Raw genomic sequence first — 18,536 nt, 5'->3', positions numbered from 1 at the left:
AGCAGGTAAGAAGGAAATAAATGCTGGGTCAAAAAAAGGAGCCATTATCTGAAAATGAAGATTAAAGATTAACGAATAGCAAAACCTAAAGAAGTCAAACTAAACCAGGATACAAAGACCCTAGGATAGTCTATGCACACTTCCCAGGAGAAGTCAAGGTAAATGCAGTACTACAGCTACACTGTCAGCCCTCCATATTCACAGGTCAGCCAATCACAGTTCAAACATACTTGAGGGGTAGGGTACACATCTGTACTGAATGTCATTACTTCGAAAGGACACAACATACTACCATTTATAAAACATTTACATTGTGTTAGGGATATATGTCAAATACAGATGATATACAATACATAGTTATGTGTAGGTTATATACAAATATAATGCTATTTTTACATAAGGGATGTGAACACAGGTGGTATATGTGGGATCCTGGAATTAACGACCTGCAAATACTTCAGGATACAGATGTGTGAGACCAAATTATCCCAAAAAGGTAGACACTACTTATTTCTTCTACTGTTAGCAATGGTTATCAGAGGCAGCAACACTCAGATACTCCATCACTGCTCCAGGTCACCATCTTAGCACTCTCCATTTGATTTCATCATAGCACTCATCAGGGCCTGACATGATATTATCTATATTACAGGATATTTTTTGTCTAAATGCCTTCTCATGACAACAAAATATACAATTTAAGAATAAGAGATAAGAATTGCTGCTTTTGTACACTGACAAATTCATAATACAATAATAATGCTTGGCATATAACATTTTAGCTTTACTTTCTTTTCCATTTTGTTTTACTATTTCATCATTTATATACCTAAATACTTTCTAAGACAGAGTCTCACTGTATAGTCCATGTTGGCCTTGAACTCTCAATAATCCTTACTCAGCTTCCCAAGGACTGGGATCGAAGTCATGCATGTCCACACCACACTTAGTCATTATTTCTTAAAAGATACATTACCATTGCTTTATAAAAGTTCCAATAACATAAGTATGTATGCAATGTTAACATTATGAAAAAAAAAAGAGGAATGTGAATACTTGTTTTGAGTAAGTTAAAGGAAAAAAAGAAAATTAAGATAATACTGGGTCAATGTAGAGGCTGACAGATGTCTTGGCAAGATATTTCTTACTACAGTGACTAATCAGAAGAAAGAAGTTTCTTTCTAGTTTTCAATACTTATGCTTAGCTTCAAAACTACTGAGGATCACCTTCACATTGCTATATAATCTTAAACCATGCATTCCACCATCTGACATGCCAGTCAAAACCCAGTAGTTCCTGCTACAAAGAAAACCACACCCAAACTTTGCTCTTGAATTTCAAGATGACTGTAAGTGAAGTAGGACACTTCCTGAACATAGATCTTTGGTTTCTATCCAATCAGAGATCAGTCAGACTATTAGCAACAGATTCTTACTTCCTATAAGACTAAACATTGTAACACTAAAGAGCTCAGATACTCCACAGGTGTAGAGATGCACATTTATATACAGTTGATTTACGACTATTTGTTTCACAAACTCTAGTGAATTAATTCCAACTCATTACTTACCAGGTCAATAAGGCTTTCTTGTATTCTGTTGAGCGTTGTTCTTAGTCTGCTACTACTGAGGCCAAGTCCTGTGGATTCCAACTGAAAATGAGGAAAAGCACGTCACACAGCTCTGCAGGTGCTGCTGCAGAAGATCTGAAGTATTAATGGGCTTTTTAGCTCAGACACTGAGCGTCTGCGGGTTTCTAGAATTTAAAGTTTAAATGCCAACACATCCAAAAGAAAAAATCAAATCTTAGCTCAAAATGAAACAACAAACTATCCATGGCCTTGAAAGTCACAATAACACCTAAGGAGCCTGTGAATTATTAGGAGAGAGTGCATCAGAATTTTTTTCCTACAAGTTAGTATTTTGAGTAACAAAAGTTAAGGTTTTAGATTCTTAAAGATGGTTCACATTGATATGTATTATCTCTGGTGTTTATATAGAAACAAAAGCAAAGCATTGCTATTTTTTTATACACAAATTAAAGAAGTCTATTGTCACTTGGAATGAAATCTTCTTGGGCCTATCAAACATTTGACAGCACTGAATTCTGTTCATTACAAAGAGTCAAAGCACTCACAGCCGCCATCCCATAGCACATAAATGAGAAAGCCTGAACGCTAAAACATAAAGTTAGTCAGTCCCTTGTATAATAACTCAATGGATGAAATTAAATTTAATTGAAAGATAATAATAAATACATACAGGTATTTGGAAAAAAGTTACACCATCCTCTGTGACCCAAGAAACTAAAAATGTTCTTAGTAGTAAACTATAAAATACAATCTCATTAACATAGCCACAGAAATAATGAGTGTGTGATTATGTGAACAGACACATGCACAAATATGCACACATGTTTATTCTTACTTTCCTCTCACCCAAGGTACAAGACTAAAAGGCTCAAACTAAAGCAGATGCGTGACACACCGTGTGAGCTGATTTACTTATTCAGGCTTTATACGCTTCATTAATTCATCTCTCCCCTCTTAAAATTTATATGAAACTAAATCCATCAATGTAAGTGTGTGATATTCAATAATTGTTATGATCTTTCAACCAGTGCAACTAAACTAACGTGCAGAGTTCTCTCCCCTTGAAAATGCCACCACAGGCCGGGCGGTGGTGGCGCACGCCTTTAATCCCAGCACTCGGGAGGCAGAGCCAGGTGGATCTCTGTGAGTTCGAGGCCAGCCTGGGCTACCAAGTGAGTTCCAGGAAAGGCTCAAAGCTACACAGAGAAACCCTGTCTCGAAAAACCAAAAAAAAAAAAAAAAAAAAAAAAAAAATGCCACCACAGGCTATGCATTTATCTCCTCCCCATCCTTAACCTCTGACCTCCCTGTATCGCTATGGTTTGTGTTTTCCTAAACAAACTCAGAGTGAATTTTATTTTTGTTGACTTTTTAAAACTTAGTATGCCTTTAAGATTATCTGTGGTGTGAGACAGTTGGTACTTTGAGTTGCTTAATTCTAGCTGACACTGTAAACATAACACAATCTCCAACTGCACATCTGAGTACCAGTTTGGGTTTTTGCATAATGCTATCTGGTCTTTGTCTGACTGTTACATTTATTTTCATTTATTGGATAAATATCTAAAAGTGAAATTTCGGGGTCACATAATAAATATAATTATAATTCTATAAGTTACTGCCATGGCAGTTTCTAAACTAGCTATGTCTTTTTTTTTTTTTCCTACAAGGGAAGAATATGAACTCTAGTTGTCCCAAGTCATGAACGGAGTATTTCTCCCCACTGCCCCTACCCTTACCAGTATGGTCAGCATCTTATCAAGTTCCACTTTGTATAAGAACAAGCTTTTGGTTTCAAGGACTTCTGTCCTCTTGCTTTCAATTTCTCTTTACTATTGACTTCCTTCTGTTCTTTTTTGGGTTTAATTTGCATTTTTCTACTTTCTTTTTTGCTTGTTACATTTAAGTCTAGGCACTTCCCTCAAAGCCCTAGTTGAGATGCCCCACAACATTCAGTATGTTATGCTTTCATCATCATCATTCAGTTCAAAGAATTTCTAATTCCCTTGTGATTTCTTCTCTGAGCCATTCATTTGGACGTACGTCATTTAATTTCCAAATATCTGGGGTTTTCCTAGCTATCCTATTGTTAGTTATTTCCAACCCAATTACACTGTCATTAGATTGCATCCTGCACAATCAAGTCTTTAAAACTATTGGGATATGCTTAGTGGTCCAGATCTGAAGATCAAGTTTTCATCTGGCATCATTACCCTTTAGTCTGAACGCTTCTTCAAGGAAACACTCTTAACTGCTAAACCATCTCTCCAGCCACCAGTTTCTAAATTCTGACTGACGCTTAGTATACTTGAAAGTAACAAATTCTGGGGCAATGGTTTGTTGATACTTTGTCTCTGACTGCACTGGCATCCTTTCCAGGAAACATTCCAGAATTAAAAATATGGGTCATCAGAACCTATATTAAAGGATCATGTCATTGGTATACTTGTGGCCATGACAAAGATGCAAATATTCATAGAAATGATGTAAGTATACATTAAAGTTCACACATCTTCAAAAAGGAAACACATCAATAACAAAGTTCTTTCTATGAATCAGGGGTCCACTCTCACACAGAAAACTTGCACAAATGCAGGCAGGTTGTGCAATACTTTCCAGCATGAAATAAGTCACTAACATTCAAGTAGAAAGAGATAAACTCAGGAAAAGCCTGAAACATGAAAAGAAAGTATAGGAGACATAATTCTGAGGAAGGCAGATGTACCAGTTAGTAAAATTAATTCCTTAATAAATATCTATGCTACTGTTGTGAGCCAATACTTAAAAAGCTGTCTCAATTGCAGTGCAATAATTATACATAGGTCCAAGTTTACATAAAGAAGTCTGCACATTTTTCATTGCCAAAATATATCAAGATTAGAAAAGGCTGTTTCACTTTTTCTGCCAAAGATATGAACAATATGTAATATTTATCATATCAAAGATTAAAATTAATATATAAACCACACAATCAGACAGACATCTGACAACAATTCCAAAATTTATGAATAATTCTCAATAGTGTTACCCACTTATACAGAATATGAAACTTACACATATATATGTAATTAAATACATATATAACTTAAATATAAAAAACTTCACATTTGAGAAAATGAATGCATTTGAAAAGAGATTTTTTTTCCCTCCAAAAGTTGACTTACTGAATCATTCCGACCAAAAAAGGTATATATTGCATACAAGTAATAATCAAACAGCTGGGACATAAAATGGATAACATCAAAGGCGATTGGCTTAAGAATGTTCATCATCTGCATGTACTTCCCTGAAAGGAAATGAGAACCCAAAGATTAATTAGAACAAAATTAAATCGTTACTCTATAATTACTGAAAGGCAATAAGAATGTTACATTAAAATATTTAAATAGTGAAATATTGCATTCCTCCTCACATGAGTGGAATTTAGTACTTGGCAGTAATTAAAACGGTTCCAGGACCTCTGCAATGTTCTACAAGGCAGCTCTTGGAATGCTCCTACTACCGTGCCTCCCTGCTATTACACTGTATTGCTTGCTTGTCAAATTCTGATGGGCTCCTTCACTCTTCTGCAGATGACACTGTAAAAACACACAACCCTTGTTCTCAATGATTCTACTGAAAATAATGTCTTCAAAAACATTTAACTGCAGTAAGGTAATATACAAGATACTTGAGAAAAAGGTTGTTTGTTTGTTTGTTTGTTTTTTATCCAGAAGATCACAGACACACAGGAAGTGTGTGAGAAAACTGAGAAAAGTGTCCACGGGAAGCAACACCCATGCCCTTCAAACTTAGCCCTGTGAAATTATGTGTCAAAGGTCAACAACATTTATCACGTCACAGCCACGTAAGTTCAATAGCCTCAAAGTGTCAATAACACAAACTCTCATTCTTTCCTTTGAGGGAATCTTATGTCCTCTTCTAAACATCTGCTCAGACTGAGCTTTCCCTCAAAATTAAGAGACAAATAGCATTTACCAACTCATCTGAAGGACAGAAGAGGAGCAAGTGCAGTTTTAACTATCAAGAACACAACTCCAAGTCTCCAGTTAGGTTTCTTTTCTAACAGGAAATATGTAGACCCATGAAAAATGCTTTATCTATACTTCTTTTGTAGACATAAAATATTAAACCAGACCATGTGTTGAATTTCAAAATAACGCAGGTCCTGGCTCAACTCCATGTAACCTGTAGCTATAGATTTTAAATTGGCACTATTAAAGATAACAAGACTCAAAAAACAAAAACAAAAAACCATACATTAACTGCAGTAGAGGAAAAGAAATGTCTGCTATCTATGCATTTCTTCAAAGTGAGAGTATATTATCTTAACTTTTACAACAGAAAGTTCTAAGAATCAGATGGTCAGGAAGAAAATAAATGCAAATATATCAAAGTGAAATAAAACCCATCAATCGCCGGGCGGTGGTGGCGCACGCCTTTAATCCCAGCACTCGGGAGGCAGAGCCAGGCGGATCTCTGTGAGTTCAAGGCCAGCCTGGTCTCCAAAGCGAGTTCCAAGAAAGGCGCAAAGCTACACAGAGAAACCTTGTCTCGAAAAACCACAAAAAAAAAAAAAAAACATCAATCATCAATCAATCAATCTATTCGTATGCCTGTTTGCAACTCTTTTGTTTAAAAATAACTTTCACAATCATTTCATACATCCAGACCTTTCCCTAAAAGTCACATTTGAAAAATACCTGAAAGACTTGCTCCTTGAACATTTCAAGGTCACTCTGCCAGCATCTACTCAGCTACAAACACACAATTTTCTAAGCAGCAACCTGGTAACAGGTAAAGTAGCATGACCTCAGAAAGGAAAAGTATAAATATAGCCTATTACTCCAGTCATTTAAAGAAAATAATAGGTGGTTAATTAGAAAATCAGGGCTCCTACACATCGAAAGAACACAGCTTCTCTTCATCTCTACTAATATGAACCATTGCTCATGTAATCCTAAGACACATAGATGATTTCTCAGTGGGTAAAAGCAATTTAAAATGTATGCCTAAAAAAGCAAAACCATTTCTCCTTCAATACTAAAAAAGCAAAAAAGCATGAATCAATAAGCCCTTTTGGAGTACAACAATGCATTTGGCCTTGTGTTAAAGTATGAAGAACTACACAGAGTCCCAGCTCTCACACTTCAAAAGACTGCAGGTGAAAGCATGGATCAGAGGCCCCCAGAGTATCACAGTACACAACAGGGAGAACTGTCTTTCCAATTCAAGGGGGCAGAGCCGGCCCACAGTCTTTGGGTTCTGGGGGAAGCTCTCATATATCCTCAGATCTAACGAAATTAAAGACTTTACAATGAATTAAGCCCATGTCTATGAAGAGAAAGAAGTAGGAAGGAAAAGAAAGGTAGGTTTGAAGAAAGAAAAGAGAAACAGACAGACAGACATACACACAGAGGGATGAAGGGTGGGGGAGAAGAAAAGTCTCAAAATATCAGAATGGGTTGGTAAATCTTTGCCACAAAGGACCAAGTGGTAGGTAATTTCACCTTTGCATACCACACAGTCTTTATGGCAAATGTACTGTGCTACTGGTCTTTTTTTTAATCTGCTTAATTCTGCTAATATAAAACAATAGAGGCCAGCCACAGTTGGCAGTGTGTAAACAAATGAGTATGCCTGTATTCTAATAAAACTTTATTTACAAAATGAATGTGGTCCATATGTAAGAGTTTGCCAATTCCTGTTCTAGAAAAAAAAAAGATGATGGATGGACAGAGCTGGACTGCTCTTGTAAAGTGCCAGAGTTCAGTTCCAAGGATACATGTTAGGAGACTCACAACTCTATAAATCCAGCCCCAGGGGGATCCAGCAGCCTCTGCAGACACTTGCACAAGCAAGAGCGTGAGCGCACACACACACACACACACACACACACACACACACACACACACACATTATTTAAGATAATCAAAATGCATCTTAAAAATAAAAATGATAGAAACAGGTTGATGGAAAACATTAAGATGCCAAAAAGCCATTGAAGGCGGCATGGGGAAGGTGGAAGGTACCCAGCCGGGCAGCAACTTCAGAGTCAAGCTAGCATAGAAAGTGAGGGACAGGCTGAGAGCGATGAAAGAGATCCATGGGAGACACACAGCACTGGTCTCATTGCCCACCCCCAATGTCCTCCCATTAGCAGTTGGAGAAATGACTGCCAAGCTTACCCACCTAACAAAACCAATGTCCTTACGATTTCTCTCTTAAAAACAAAACAAAAAATTAAATAGCAGGTGACATTCTCAGTAGATGAAACAAGGGTTAACCAAACAAAAGGGCTAGAGGAAACCAAGGGTTCTTCCTAAGCCCAAGAGGTACCTGAAAATCAAACCCTTAAATGACTTTGACAGGAAAGGAAAGGAGGAAGGGAGGCAGGCAGGTAGGCAAAAAGAAAGAAAAAAAAAAGAGAGAAATGTTAATTTTGACCGCATACATTACCTGGTTTTAAATTCTCAACAGGAAAGTAAAACCAAGGATTAAAAAGATTGGTATGATCTTTAAAAACCAAAGGGACTGTACTCTGTAGACAGAGGCTTAAATTCACATTCACTAGTGAATCTCTTTTTGATAAGGAAAATGCTGCCCAGACATAGGGTATCACTTCCTTGGCTCAATTCCAATACTGTGGTATCTACAAACCACTTGAAGTCAAGAGACATGCCCTCTGGTGTTTTAATTTAAAACTCAAATGATGGGTAAATCTCCCCCACACCCCATCCCCTTCATGCCATTTGAGAGGGACTTCACACTGTGATTCTAGCCACTTTACCAATAAGCACCTGAAAGTAGATTATTACTCTCAGACTAGTGTAACCTTGGAAGCAGAAGGAAAAAATACCCTGAGAATGAACCCAATGGATAGACAGATGTCTTACGAGCCCATCCAATGATCCTAATAGACTTTAATTAAGACATCTGAGAAGCTCTGGCATCTCCTGGTTCTCTGCCTCAGTCTTATAATGGTAAGCCACTGCATTAACACATGCCTACCCCTAGTATGATGAATACTTTCCTTTGCCTAAAGGGCTCCAACTTCAGTTCTCCTAAATGCCCTCTGCCTTTATGTCCCCTCATCCAGGCACCAGCCAACAACTTCCTTTGTTCTTTACACCAGCTCATTAGACAAATGGGACTAATGGTTCACTTTCAGAGTTACCTAGACAGCCCCATTTGAGGGGTACCCCAAAAGCCACATCTGACAACCCCATTGAACTTGAAGAAACAAGATAGATGGACCACAGTGCCTAAATGTCAGTTAGGGAATCTTCAGAGGGGAGACTGATGAGAACAGGGGCTAGAACCTGGACAAGCAGACTTGGTGATAGGGTCACCCAAATTACCAGTTCCATGGATGTTTTTTGTTCTCTGGTCAGCAAAGACAAAGAGAGCTGTTTCCTTGTCTCCCTCTAAATGAACACCCTGCCTACAGACAGCTAACTTTTCCTTTGGGTGCTGGCCAGAGCCTGAGTATGCTTTCTTTGACATTTTTGATGTTCTCACCATTTCTCTAAAGTGCCTTTGCACTCCACGTGGCTGCTTCTCTGCCATGTGAATGACCTCCGTAACTAACCCAAACATCGTGCTTCTTTTTCTCCCTCTTAGGCTCCCATTTAGGAATCTATAATAAAGCTCTCTAAACTCAAACAAGACAAACGACCAGCTGAGCAACTGAACTTATTAAGAAAGCCAAGGCTTATGAAATGGGTACAGGCACCAGATTACAATCTACCTTACCTTGGGATTCAGGGCTCTGTTCCCATAAAGCAAAGGTTGCCAGGACGCCGGCTGAGCCTACTTTATTCTACACAATGCTTCTAAGCACAGATTTCACTGAGAGGCAGCAACTAGACCAAAGCAGTTCAAATTACTGGGAAGATTCCTATGACAGCTGTCCAGACCTTGACCTTAGACATGAGTAGATAATCAAACACCACCAAGGGACTGACATTACAGAGAAGCTGGTGACAGAAAACAGAGTAAGATATGCAGCCACAGAAGAGTAGTAATCATGGAAGTCGTAGAGAGGACGGAGAAAAGCAGGGTGAATATGGAAGGACTCTCAGGGACTAGAAATAGAATTTTAAAAACAAACAAGCAAACAAATGGAATGGACAACAGAAGTCTCCTAAAAGGTCCTGGAAAATGACAAGAATGTGGGAGAGGATTTAAGGGAAAAGTGAGAGTGCAGGGCCAACTCAAGAGACTAGGCACTAGTGCAACCGTGGGAAACAGGAGTTCATCTACACGGGAACAAGGAGAACGCTCAGAAAGTTCCAAAGAAAACCGACTTTTCATGGAGAGTTCTGTTCACAGATGAATTGTCATTCAAAGGAAGGAGCAGCAACATCCCTAATCATCAGGGAAATGCAAATCAAAACAACTCTGAGATACCACCTTACGCCTGTCAGAATGGCTAAGATCAAAAACACTGAAGACACCTTATGCTGGAGAGGATGTGGAGCTAGGGGAACTCTCCTCCACTGCTGGTGGGAATGCAAGCTTGTACAACCACTTTGGAAATCAATATGGCGCTTTCTTAGAAAATTGGGAATCCATCTCCCCCAAGATCCAGCTATACCACTCTTGGGCATATACCCAAGGAATGCTCCACCACACCACAGGAGCACTTGTTCAGCTATGTTCATATCAGCATTGTTCGTAATAGTCAGAACCTGGAAACAACCTAGATGCCCTTCAACTGAAGAATGGATAAACAAAATGTGGTACATATACACAATGGAATACTACTCAGCAGAGAAAAACAATGACATAATGAGGTTTGCAGACAAATGGATGGATCTAGAGAAAATCATCCTGAGTGAGGTAACCCAGACTCAGAAAGACAAACATGGTATGTACTCACTCATAGCAGGATACTAGATGTGGAACAAGGATGACTGGACTGCTACTCACATCACCAGGGAGGCTACCTGGAAAACAGGACCCTAGGAAGGACACGGGGATCGCCCAATGACAGAGAAATGGAATGAGATCTACATGAACAGCCTGGACATGAGTGGAGGTAGTGAAGGGCGAGGGTCAAGGGAGAGAGAGCTTGGGGGAGCGGGAGATCCCAGCTAGATCAACAACAGAGAAGGAGAAATAGGAATACGAGACCATGGTAAATGAAGACCACACGAGAATAGGAAGAAGCAAAGTGCTGGAGAGGCCCACAGAAATCCACAAAGATACCCCCACAACAGACTGCTGGCAATGGTTGAGAGACAGCCCAAACTGACCTACTCTGGTGATGGGATGGCCAAACACCCTAATTGTCGTGCTAGAAACCTCATCCAACTACTGAGGGATCTGGATGCAGAGATCCATGGCTAGGCCCCGGGTGGATCTCTGGGAATCCAATTGGCGAGAATGAGGAGGGTTTGTATGAGCGAGAATTGTTGAGACCAAGGTTGGATAAAGCACAGGGACAAATAGCCAAACGAATGGAAACACATGAACTATGAACCAATGGCTGAGGGGTCACCAACTGGATCAGGCCCTCTGAGTGGGTGAGACAGTTGATTGGCTTGATCTGTTTGGGAGGCATCCAGGCAGTGGGACTGGGTCCTGTGCTCATTGCATGAGTCAGCTGTTTGAAACCTGGGGCCTATGCAGGATCGCTTGGCTCGGCCTGGGAGGAGGGGACTGGACCTGCCTGGACTGAGTCTACCAGGTTGTTCTCAGTCCGCGGGGAAGGCTTTGCCCTGGAGGAGGTGGGAATGGGGGGGTGGGCTGGGGGGAAGATGAGGGGGGCGGGAGGGGGGAGAACAAGGGAATCCGTGGCAGATATGTAGAACTGAATTGTATTGCAAAATAAAAATTAAAAAAATTAAAAAAAAAAAACAAAGGAAGGAGCAGAACAAAGACATTGTCAGACCAACAGGAATGCAAAACATTTAGCTCTCACATTCCTTTTCTGAGAAATGTCAAGACCAACAGACCAAGAGTCTACCTCTGCACTGCTGTCAGGGAGCTTCAGGGTAACTCCTGCTTTTTCTCAGGAGCCACAGTATTCAGGGTGCTCCTGTGAGATTTACTACCTTGACAGATGCAGAAGGCATGGCCCTGAAGTCAGCATGCCAGCTTTAGAAAGAGTGGCCATTGCATCTGATATCCACTAAACAGTTAGCTAACACAACCCAGATGGTCAGGAGAGGCTGTGAATGCCATGCACTATGGGAAAGTCATATGTCTTCTTCCAAGCTCTATGATCTCTTTTCTAGTCTGGGAATAACTTAACTCTGTCCAGAAATGGGAATTAGTATCCATGATTTCCCCTCTGGTTGAGAAGCATGGAAGTTAAGAACTTGTTGGCTTTAGGAAAGGACAGCCTGGATTCTCCCACCTACCCAACACATCCCATAAGGTCTCTGAGTTCCATATGTTTAAAAAGGCTATTACAAAGAATTCCAAGACATCAAACATTCTCAGATGATACACAGGTTAGAATCTCAGCTGTTGGTGTTACTTTAAGAAAATTATAATTATGATGAATGCATTAGAAAGGAGCATGGGAGCCGGGCAGTGGTGGCGCACGCCTTTAATCCCAGCACTCGGGAGGCAGAGCCAGGCGGATCTCTGTGAGTTCGAGGCCAGCCTGGGCTACCAAGTGAGTTCCAGGAAAGGCGCAAAGCTACACAGAGAAACCCTGTCTCGAAAAAAAAAAAAAAAAAAAAAAAAAAAAAAAAAAAAAAAAAAAAAAAAAAAAAAGAAAGGAGCATGGGATGCTGCCTAATGGAAACCCAGTCCAATCTAAAGATAGGGAAAAGCTTCACAGAAACACTTCAACACTTCTTCACAACTCCAGACCTAGGATAGAGATACAGAAGGACAGAAAAGAAACCAAATGTAAGCATGGACAGAATCTAGAATTAAGAGACATAGCAGTCTGCCTTGGCCAACTCATCAACAGAAGACACAGAGAAGAATGTGGCTACCTCCAGAGTGACACAGACAAGGAAACAGGACCTCCTCAATCAATATCCACACCTCCTATGTGGGAAAGGGAATGCAGAGGGTAAAGGAAGCACCCAGGGTGGAGGGAATTCCTGGCACTCGGGTAATGACCATTGGGAAAAAGTTTCCCTAAGAGTCAAAATTTTAAACATTAAGATTCTATAGATACTGGAGATCTACAAAAGTGAAACAATCTAAAGCTGTTTTTAAAGCAAATTTATATATTATAATAACATATATGAAATACCAGTATTAATGTTAATATTGTATACAGTCTAAAGAGAGCATACATTTTTCCTTACACATCATGTATGAAAATACTGCTTTCTAATTTTAAAATAAGCTTATGTCTCCACCATAGGGTCTTTATCAGTAGCTCCTACCTACCTTTCGGCCACATCTTCCCTGATCTTATTCCCACCCCCACCCAACAAGCTTGACACACGCCTACTAGCTGAACCACAGTGCACTCTAAACATTCCATGTGTTGCACACATTGTTCTTTCTATCTAGAATGGCTTTATCAATTTCCTCATCTATGAGAATATAATCAACTTTCAAAGTCCACTAGAATGTCAGCCCATTCCCAATAAGTCATTTAATCATTAAATGAAAGGGGAAAAATTAATCATTCTTTCTCCCTGTCTCTTCTCTGCTTATTTATGCTGATAAAACAGCCTAAGTTTTCTCTTTGGTGTGTTATTTCCTATGATGGTCTCATTAAGTGCAAGGACTAAGTCCTTTCCATGACTCTTATATCCAGTAGAGAGCAGATTGCCTGAAACAGAGACACTCAAAAGAAGAGTAAGGCCGGGCGGTGGTGGCGCACGCCTTTAATCCCAGCACTCGGGAGGCAGAGCCAGGCGGATCTCTGTGAGTTCGAGGCCAGCCTGGGCTACCAAGTGAGTTCCAGGAAAGGTGCAAAGCTACACAGAGAAACCCTGTCTCGAAAAACCAAAAAAAAAAAAAAAAAAAAGAAGAGTAAAAAGATTAAAATATAACTTTCTTATTATAGAAAAGTGGGTAAGAGATATAAACAAGAGTTCAAAAATAAATAGAAATGTAGTTTAACATACGACAAGAGGCTTGAACTCAAACATTCTTAAATCCATATCTGAATGAGATGTCACTTAGAGTATTGGACAGACATCTCAATCTATGGGATGAACAGTGTTAGTGAGACTGAGAAACCAGTCCTCCCAGATTGCTGGCAGAAGGGCAAACTAATAGAACTTCTGCAGTCAAACTGAGAATGACCGTCAAGCTGACAAGGTGTACACTCTTTAATCCAGTTTGTCCTAAAGTTGTATTTTCACATGAGCAAAATTATTTCCTCCAGAGTACTTGCCGTGCCACGGTTTGTCATGTCATGTCATGTCAAATGAAACAACAAATGTTCAAAGATAGAGTGGTAAGCGAAGTTACATACATCTACACGTCAGGAGCATGAAGAAGAGAGAATGGAACACACTGCAATATACCCTATCAAGATATTGTCAACAAAACCTCACGGAATATGAAATGGGGAAAGGGCATGATAAAGAATAGTATGCACAGTGTGACGGAAGTCTTGAAACCAAAGTAAAACCAACCAAATAAGGAGGTGTATACTACACACACTTGGAAAAGCACATGAGCACTTCTAGTAGAAAACAGGAGAAAGTGGGGTGCTTTCTTCAAAGAAGGGGATCTGGACTTCAAGGGCTTTGTTTAAACTTAGAGGCATTTTAATTTTAAACCTCTTCTATACATTATCTTTCAAATGAAAATCCTCAGTAGTAAAATAAATAAGAAAATAACAATGGCAGTGAAAAATAGATGTGCCAATGAAGGAATGGATCTCTTCCATCCTATGCACACCATACTAGCCACACCACAGCCACACTCTACCGCAGTATCCCTAAGACCAATTTATTTTGCTTTCATTTTAAATGCAGAGGTCTGAGTGTGTATTTGTTGTTGTAAGCTCTGAAGAAGTATGGCCTCTGCCAACGTATCTCCTGTCTTTCAAACCTATCAATCATGTTCAAGTGAAAGCTGCCTCAACGAGCAGACCCTTGAGTGCCAAAGCCTCGGTGAGACAGACAGACAGACAGGCTCTCTAAAAGCGTCTCACAGGAACACAAGCCTTTCTGCTCACATCGCACATCCAGCCATCACTCCTCCCTATCAGTAGGAAGTCTCCCCAGCCTCTGAAATGGGGAGCCCCACTAACTTTTTTTCTCTTATTTACACAAGGAGAAGCACTACCTTTGCTATTCAGTCTTCAATCATTCAGTAGTTAGAGACACCCCTCACCTCCCTACCTCCCAGCCCCCACCCACCTCTAGCCTCTCACCCCCCACCTCCTGCCCCTCCCTGCCTTGAGTGGCTCTCCTCAAATTCTACTTTACGTGTATTCACAAACTAATGAGAAAGGCACCCTCAGGGAGACAGAAAAGTCCACAGAGGGGAGATGGGGGTGGGGCAATAAGAATAGGAATGACTTCTAATAGACACTGAAGAATACACACCTTCAAATTCCTACATCAACCAAAAAGGGAAGAGTTGTGTTTGATGCTTGGATTTAACAGAACGAAACATGACAGCACCCTTGCTCATTTTGTTTTAATGTAACAAAACATTCAGACTAAGATACAATATGACTCCTCTAGTCACTTGAACTGGGTAAGGTTTTTTTTAAAAAAAAGACCCTTTATATGTGCCCAGCGGCATTACTTTCATTATGTTTCCCCATTCCCTATCAGGATATTATCCACATCTCTTGGCTACAGCACTGCCCCAAACACTTCCTGTGGCTAAAGCTGATATGGCACAACAGCTTCTAACTTAACACATTCAGCAAAACCAGACAAACTATCTCAAGCAGTGTATGCAATACATCAAAAACTTCTAAGTCCCAGGATGTTAAGAAGGACGACAAGGCTCCTGCCAGGTTTAGAGTACCTATCATAAAGAGCACAGAATGAGTGTGAAGGCTGGGGGTGGAAGGCAGCAGGAAGTACAGACAAAAGACTACCTTCACATATCTGAGAAGTGACAGTGCAAAATCTCCAGCACAAAAAAGGCTCTTTTAGTCAGACCAATTCTAACAAATAGAACCAGGAAAAGAATCTGATTCAGCACAGGGAAGGGACTTTTAGCAATAGATCAGTCTAACAGTCGAATAAGTAGCCTTGTGATTAGCTTCGAGCGACTCTGAGTCACCAAACAAAAGCTTGACAGGCATCACATATTATGGACAACCACTGAAAGAAAATCTCATTTGAGGGGACTTATACCAGATGACCTCTCAGCACCCTTCCAATTCTGGTTCTGCAAATTCTAAAGAGTTATTCATGCCAATTCTGCTACTTCTCCTGGATAAAAGAAGAAAAGCTAATTCCCCTGACAATAATTAGCCACAGAATGGCTTTTTAGAATCTGTCTTTTTTCTGGGGCTTGAAAATGTATACCTTTTCTTCTTATTTCAATATCATTTTTGCATATTTTTCTCTAAAGAAAGTAGGACCAAAGTATTTTGAACATTTTATCATATTCATTGATGATATTTAGAAATTATCTTAAATAACACAGAGCATTTCATCTGAACTGAAGTTACTCAAACAAGGCAATAGATAAATGGCATCTTCACAAATAGAACACAGAGATCCTGCAGCCACCTGCTAAAATCCCTGATTGGTGTAGACAGCCCTGTGAGAGAAACTCTCTTAACTTATCTGTCAAATGTATGGACCTATTTGTGAAATATAAAAGCTGAAAGAATGCAAGATGTTGATATACCGACATTAAAAACCGATATCCCCCTTGGAGCTGTATGTTTAGGATGACATTTGTTCCTGTTCGCCTTCGATGAGATCATCTAAAGGTCTCATCTGTAACGAGACACATCCTGCAATTGGGATGTTTCCTCTGTGAAACCCTCTGTCTGAAAAGAGCAGGCAATCACTATTCACTCTGCTTATCTGACAGGAAGGCTGGGAAGCTCTATGAGGCAATTAAACTGAAAAATATGGTGCTGTGAAACTGGCACTATCACCTTGTACACAGACCTCTAACTCAATCAACTGGAATGCTTCAGAAAAATTAGAAGATACAAAAACTGGAAAAGTAGCTAACTGAAGAAGTGAAACTGACAGTATCATTTGTGTACTACTGTGTGAGCATTCACAAGATAACAAGCACTGACATAGAAGATTCTTAAGTCCTTCCCTGCAGCAGACACTAAGTAATCGTCCAAGGAAATTTAAGTAAGAATAATTCAGTAACTAGAGCAAACTAATGTAACTGAGATAATTTTTAAAAATAGAAAGGTACAGCTACTCACCAACAAGTCTTATTACATTCAATGTTGTATTTGTTAAGATGGGCGCGTTCACTTTATTTAGACTGTAATCTGATTTCTTCCTGCTCTTAAAGGTCTCTCGTGAAACACTTCATAAGGAAAACAAGGGAGAAAGGCCTTTAGATTGCAGACTAATAAACCAATCAGTTACTCCGCTTATCGTCTAGCTCCTACTCACAAATTAGTTACTGAAATCCTACACACAGGTGAACTCACAGCCCAGAGGGAGGAGAAGTAATAAACAAAGTAATGAAGTTCTAGAAATTTATTTCTTTGATTCTAGGCATTCTGAAGACTCCACCTTAAGTACCTGTCAACATTTGTATCTCTTTACTGAATTCAGTTTTCAAATTCCAAATAGTCTGCTATTTTATTCCACTTAATGTCTGTGTTTTTTTGGATACCACTGTGCTGTAGAACAATCTTTGTACACTGTAAATATGTATTACTCTCATTGGTTAATAAAGAGCTGACTGGCCTATAGCTGGGCAGGAAGAGATTGGGCGGGAGAGCCAGGCTAGGAGGATACTGGGAAGAAGGGCGGAGTCTGAGGAGTCCCAAGCCAGGTGCAGAGGAAGTAGGATGTACAGAAAATGAGGTAACAAGCCATGAGCCACGTGGTAGAACTTAGATGAGAAATATGGGTTAATTTAAGTTGTAAGAGCTAGTTAGTAACAAGTCTAAGCTATCAGCTGAGCATTTATAATTAATAGTAAGTGTGGTTACTTGGGAGCTGGCTAGAGGGACAGAAAATTCTGCCTATACCACTCAATCATTTACTGTTCTCTTCTTTTAAATTCCTTGAGTTGTTTGTTACTTTTTTAACTCCTTAGGATCCTCTGATGAAGTGAGTGTTCTTTAAAGTTCTGAGTCCTGGGGTTCATCTAGAGGATTCCAGTTGTTTTTGTGATGTGCCTTAGGCAGATGGGCTGCTTTTATTGTGTGTCTGATGTGAGGCTGAGCCAGTATAGGAGCTGTGCACTAAGCCTGGTGTGTGGGAATGGCAACCATTCTAAAATCTGCATCATTTCTGAAACACAGGTTTTTCTATGAAAGTTGTATGCCTAGGCATAAATGTATCAAATCTATGGATTTCAGAAACTTATGAGAAAAATACATCCTCTATGGAATTGGAATTAAAGGAAAATATGATGACTGAGTATGAGGTTAATGGGTGACAGTATTTTCAAAAGCAAAGCAGAATTTATATGGTAAGGCCACTTTTTAAAGGATATGAGGTGACAGGGAAAGATGAATATAATCAAAATGAATAAAATTCTCAGAAATTAGTAAAAATACTTTGAAAGGGTGTGGTTATGTAACAGGTAGAGAAAACAGAGTTGAACAGAACTTCACCATGCTGCCATGTACAATACATGGGCAAAGGCAAGTGCCAGGGAAGAGGCAAGCAGAGACCAGGCCACCAAAAGCATCAAGCTCCAGGAGTATAGGGGTTCTCTAAATGCAAAGGTGAGCCAATAAAATATAAACCAGAAAAAACACCATGGAAGTGAATCAAATTTATATCTAAGAAAAAACTCTAAATGCACAACTAGGAACAGTTTAAAAGGTGAGAAAGTCTAGAGACAAGGAGCTAAAGTAACTCCAGCAAAAATGGAAAT

At 39.7% G+C, this 18,536-nt stretch overlaps 1 protein-coding gene across 2 annotated transcripts in view; it reads right to left on the bottom strand.

Annotated features, from left to right (window-relative positions):
- Positions 1–18,536, bottom strand: part of Vps50 (VPS50 subunit of EARP/GARPII complex) — a 114,989-nt gene that overhangs the window by 16,567 nt on the left and 79,886 nt on the right. For both annotated transcript variants that reach the window (XM_059257341.1, XM_059257340.1), the window contains exons 20-22: positions 16,897–17,003; positions 4,757–4,878; positions 1,572–1,652 (exon numbers count right to left, since the gene is read on the bottom strand). In XM_059257341.1, coding sequence (XP_059113324.1) covers positions 1,572–1,652; positions 4,757–4,878; positions 16,897–17,003 — 310 coding nt within the window. The remainder of the gene's footprint in view (positions 1–1,571; positions 1,653–4,756; positions 4,879–16,896; positions 17,004–18,536) is intronic.

The sequence above is a fragment of the Peromyscus eremicus genome, chromosome 3 (assembly GCF_949786415.1).
Source record: "Peromyscus eremicus chromosome 3, PerEre_H2_v1, whole genome shotgun sequence".
NCBI lineage: Eukaryota > Metazoa > Chordata > Mammalia > Rodentia > Cricetidae > Peromyscus > Peromyscus eremicus.
This window is presented reverse-complemented; position numbering and strand designations above follow the sequence as displayed.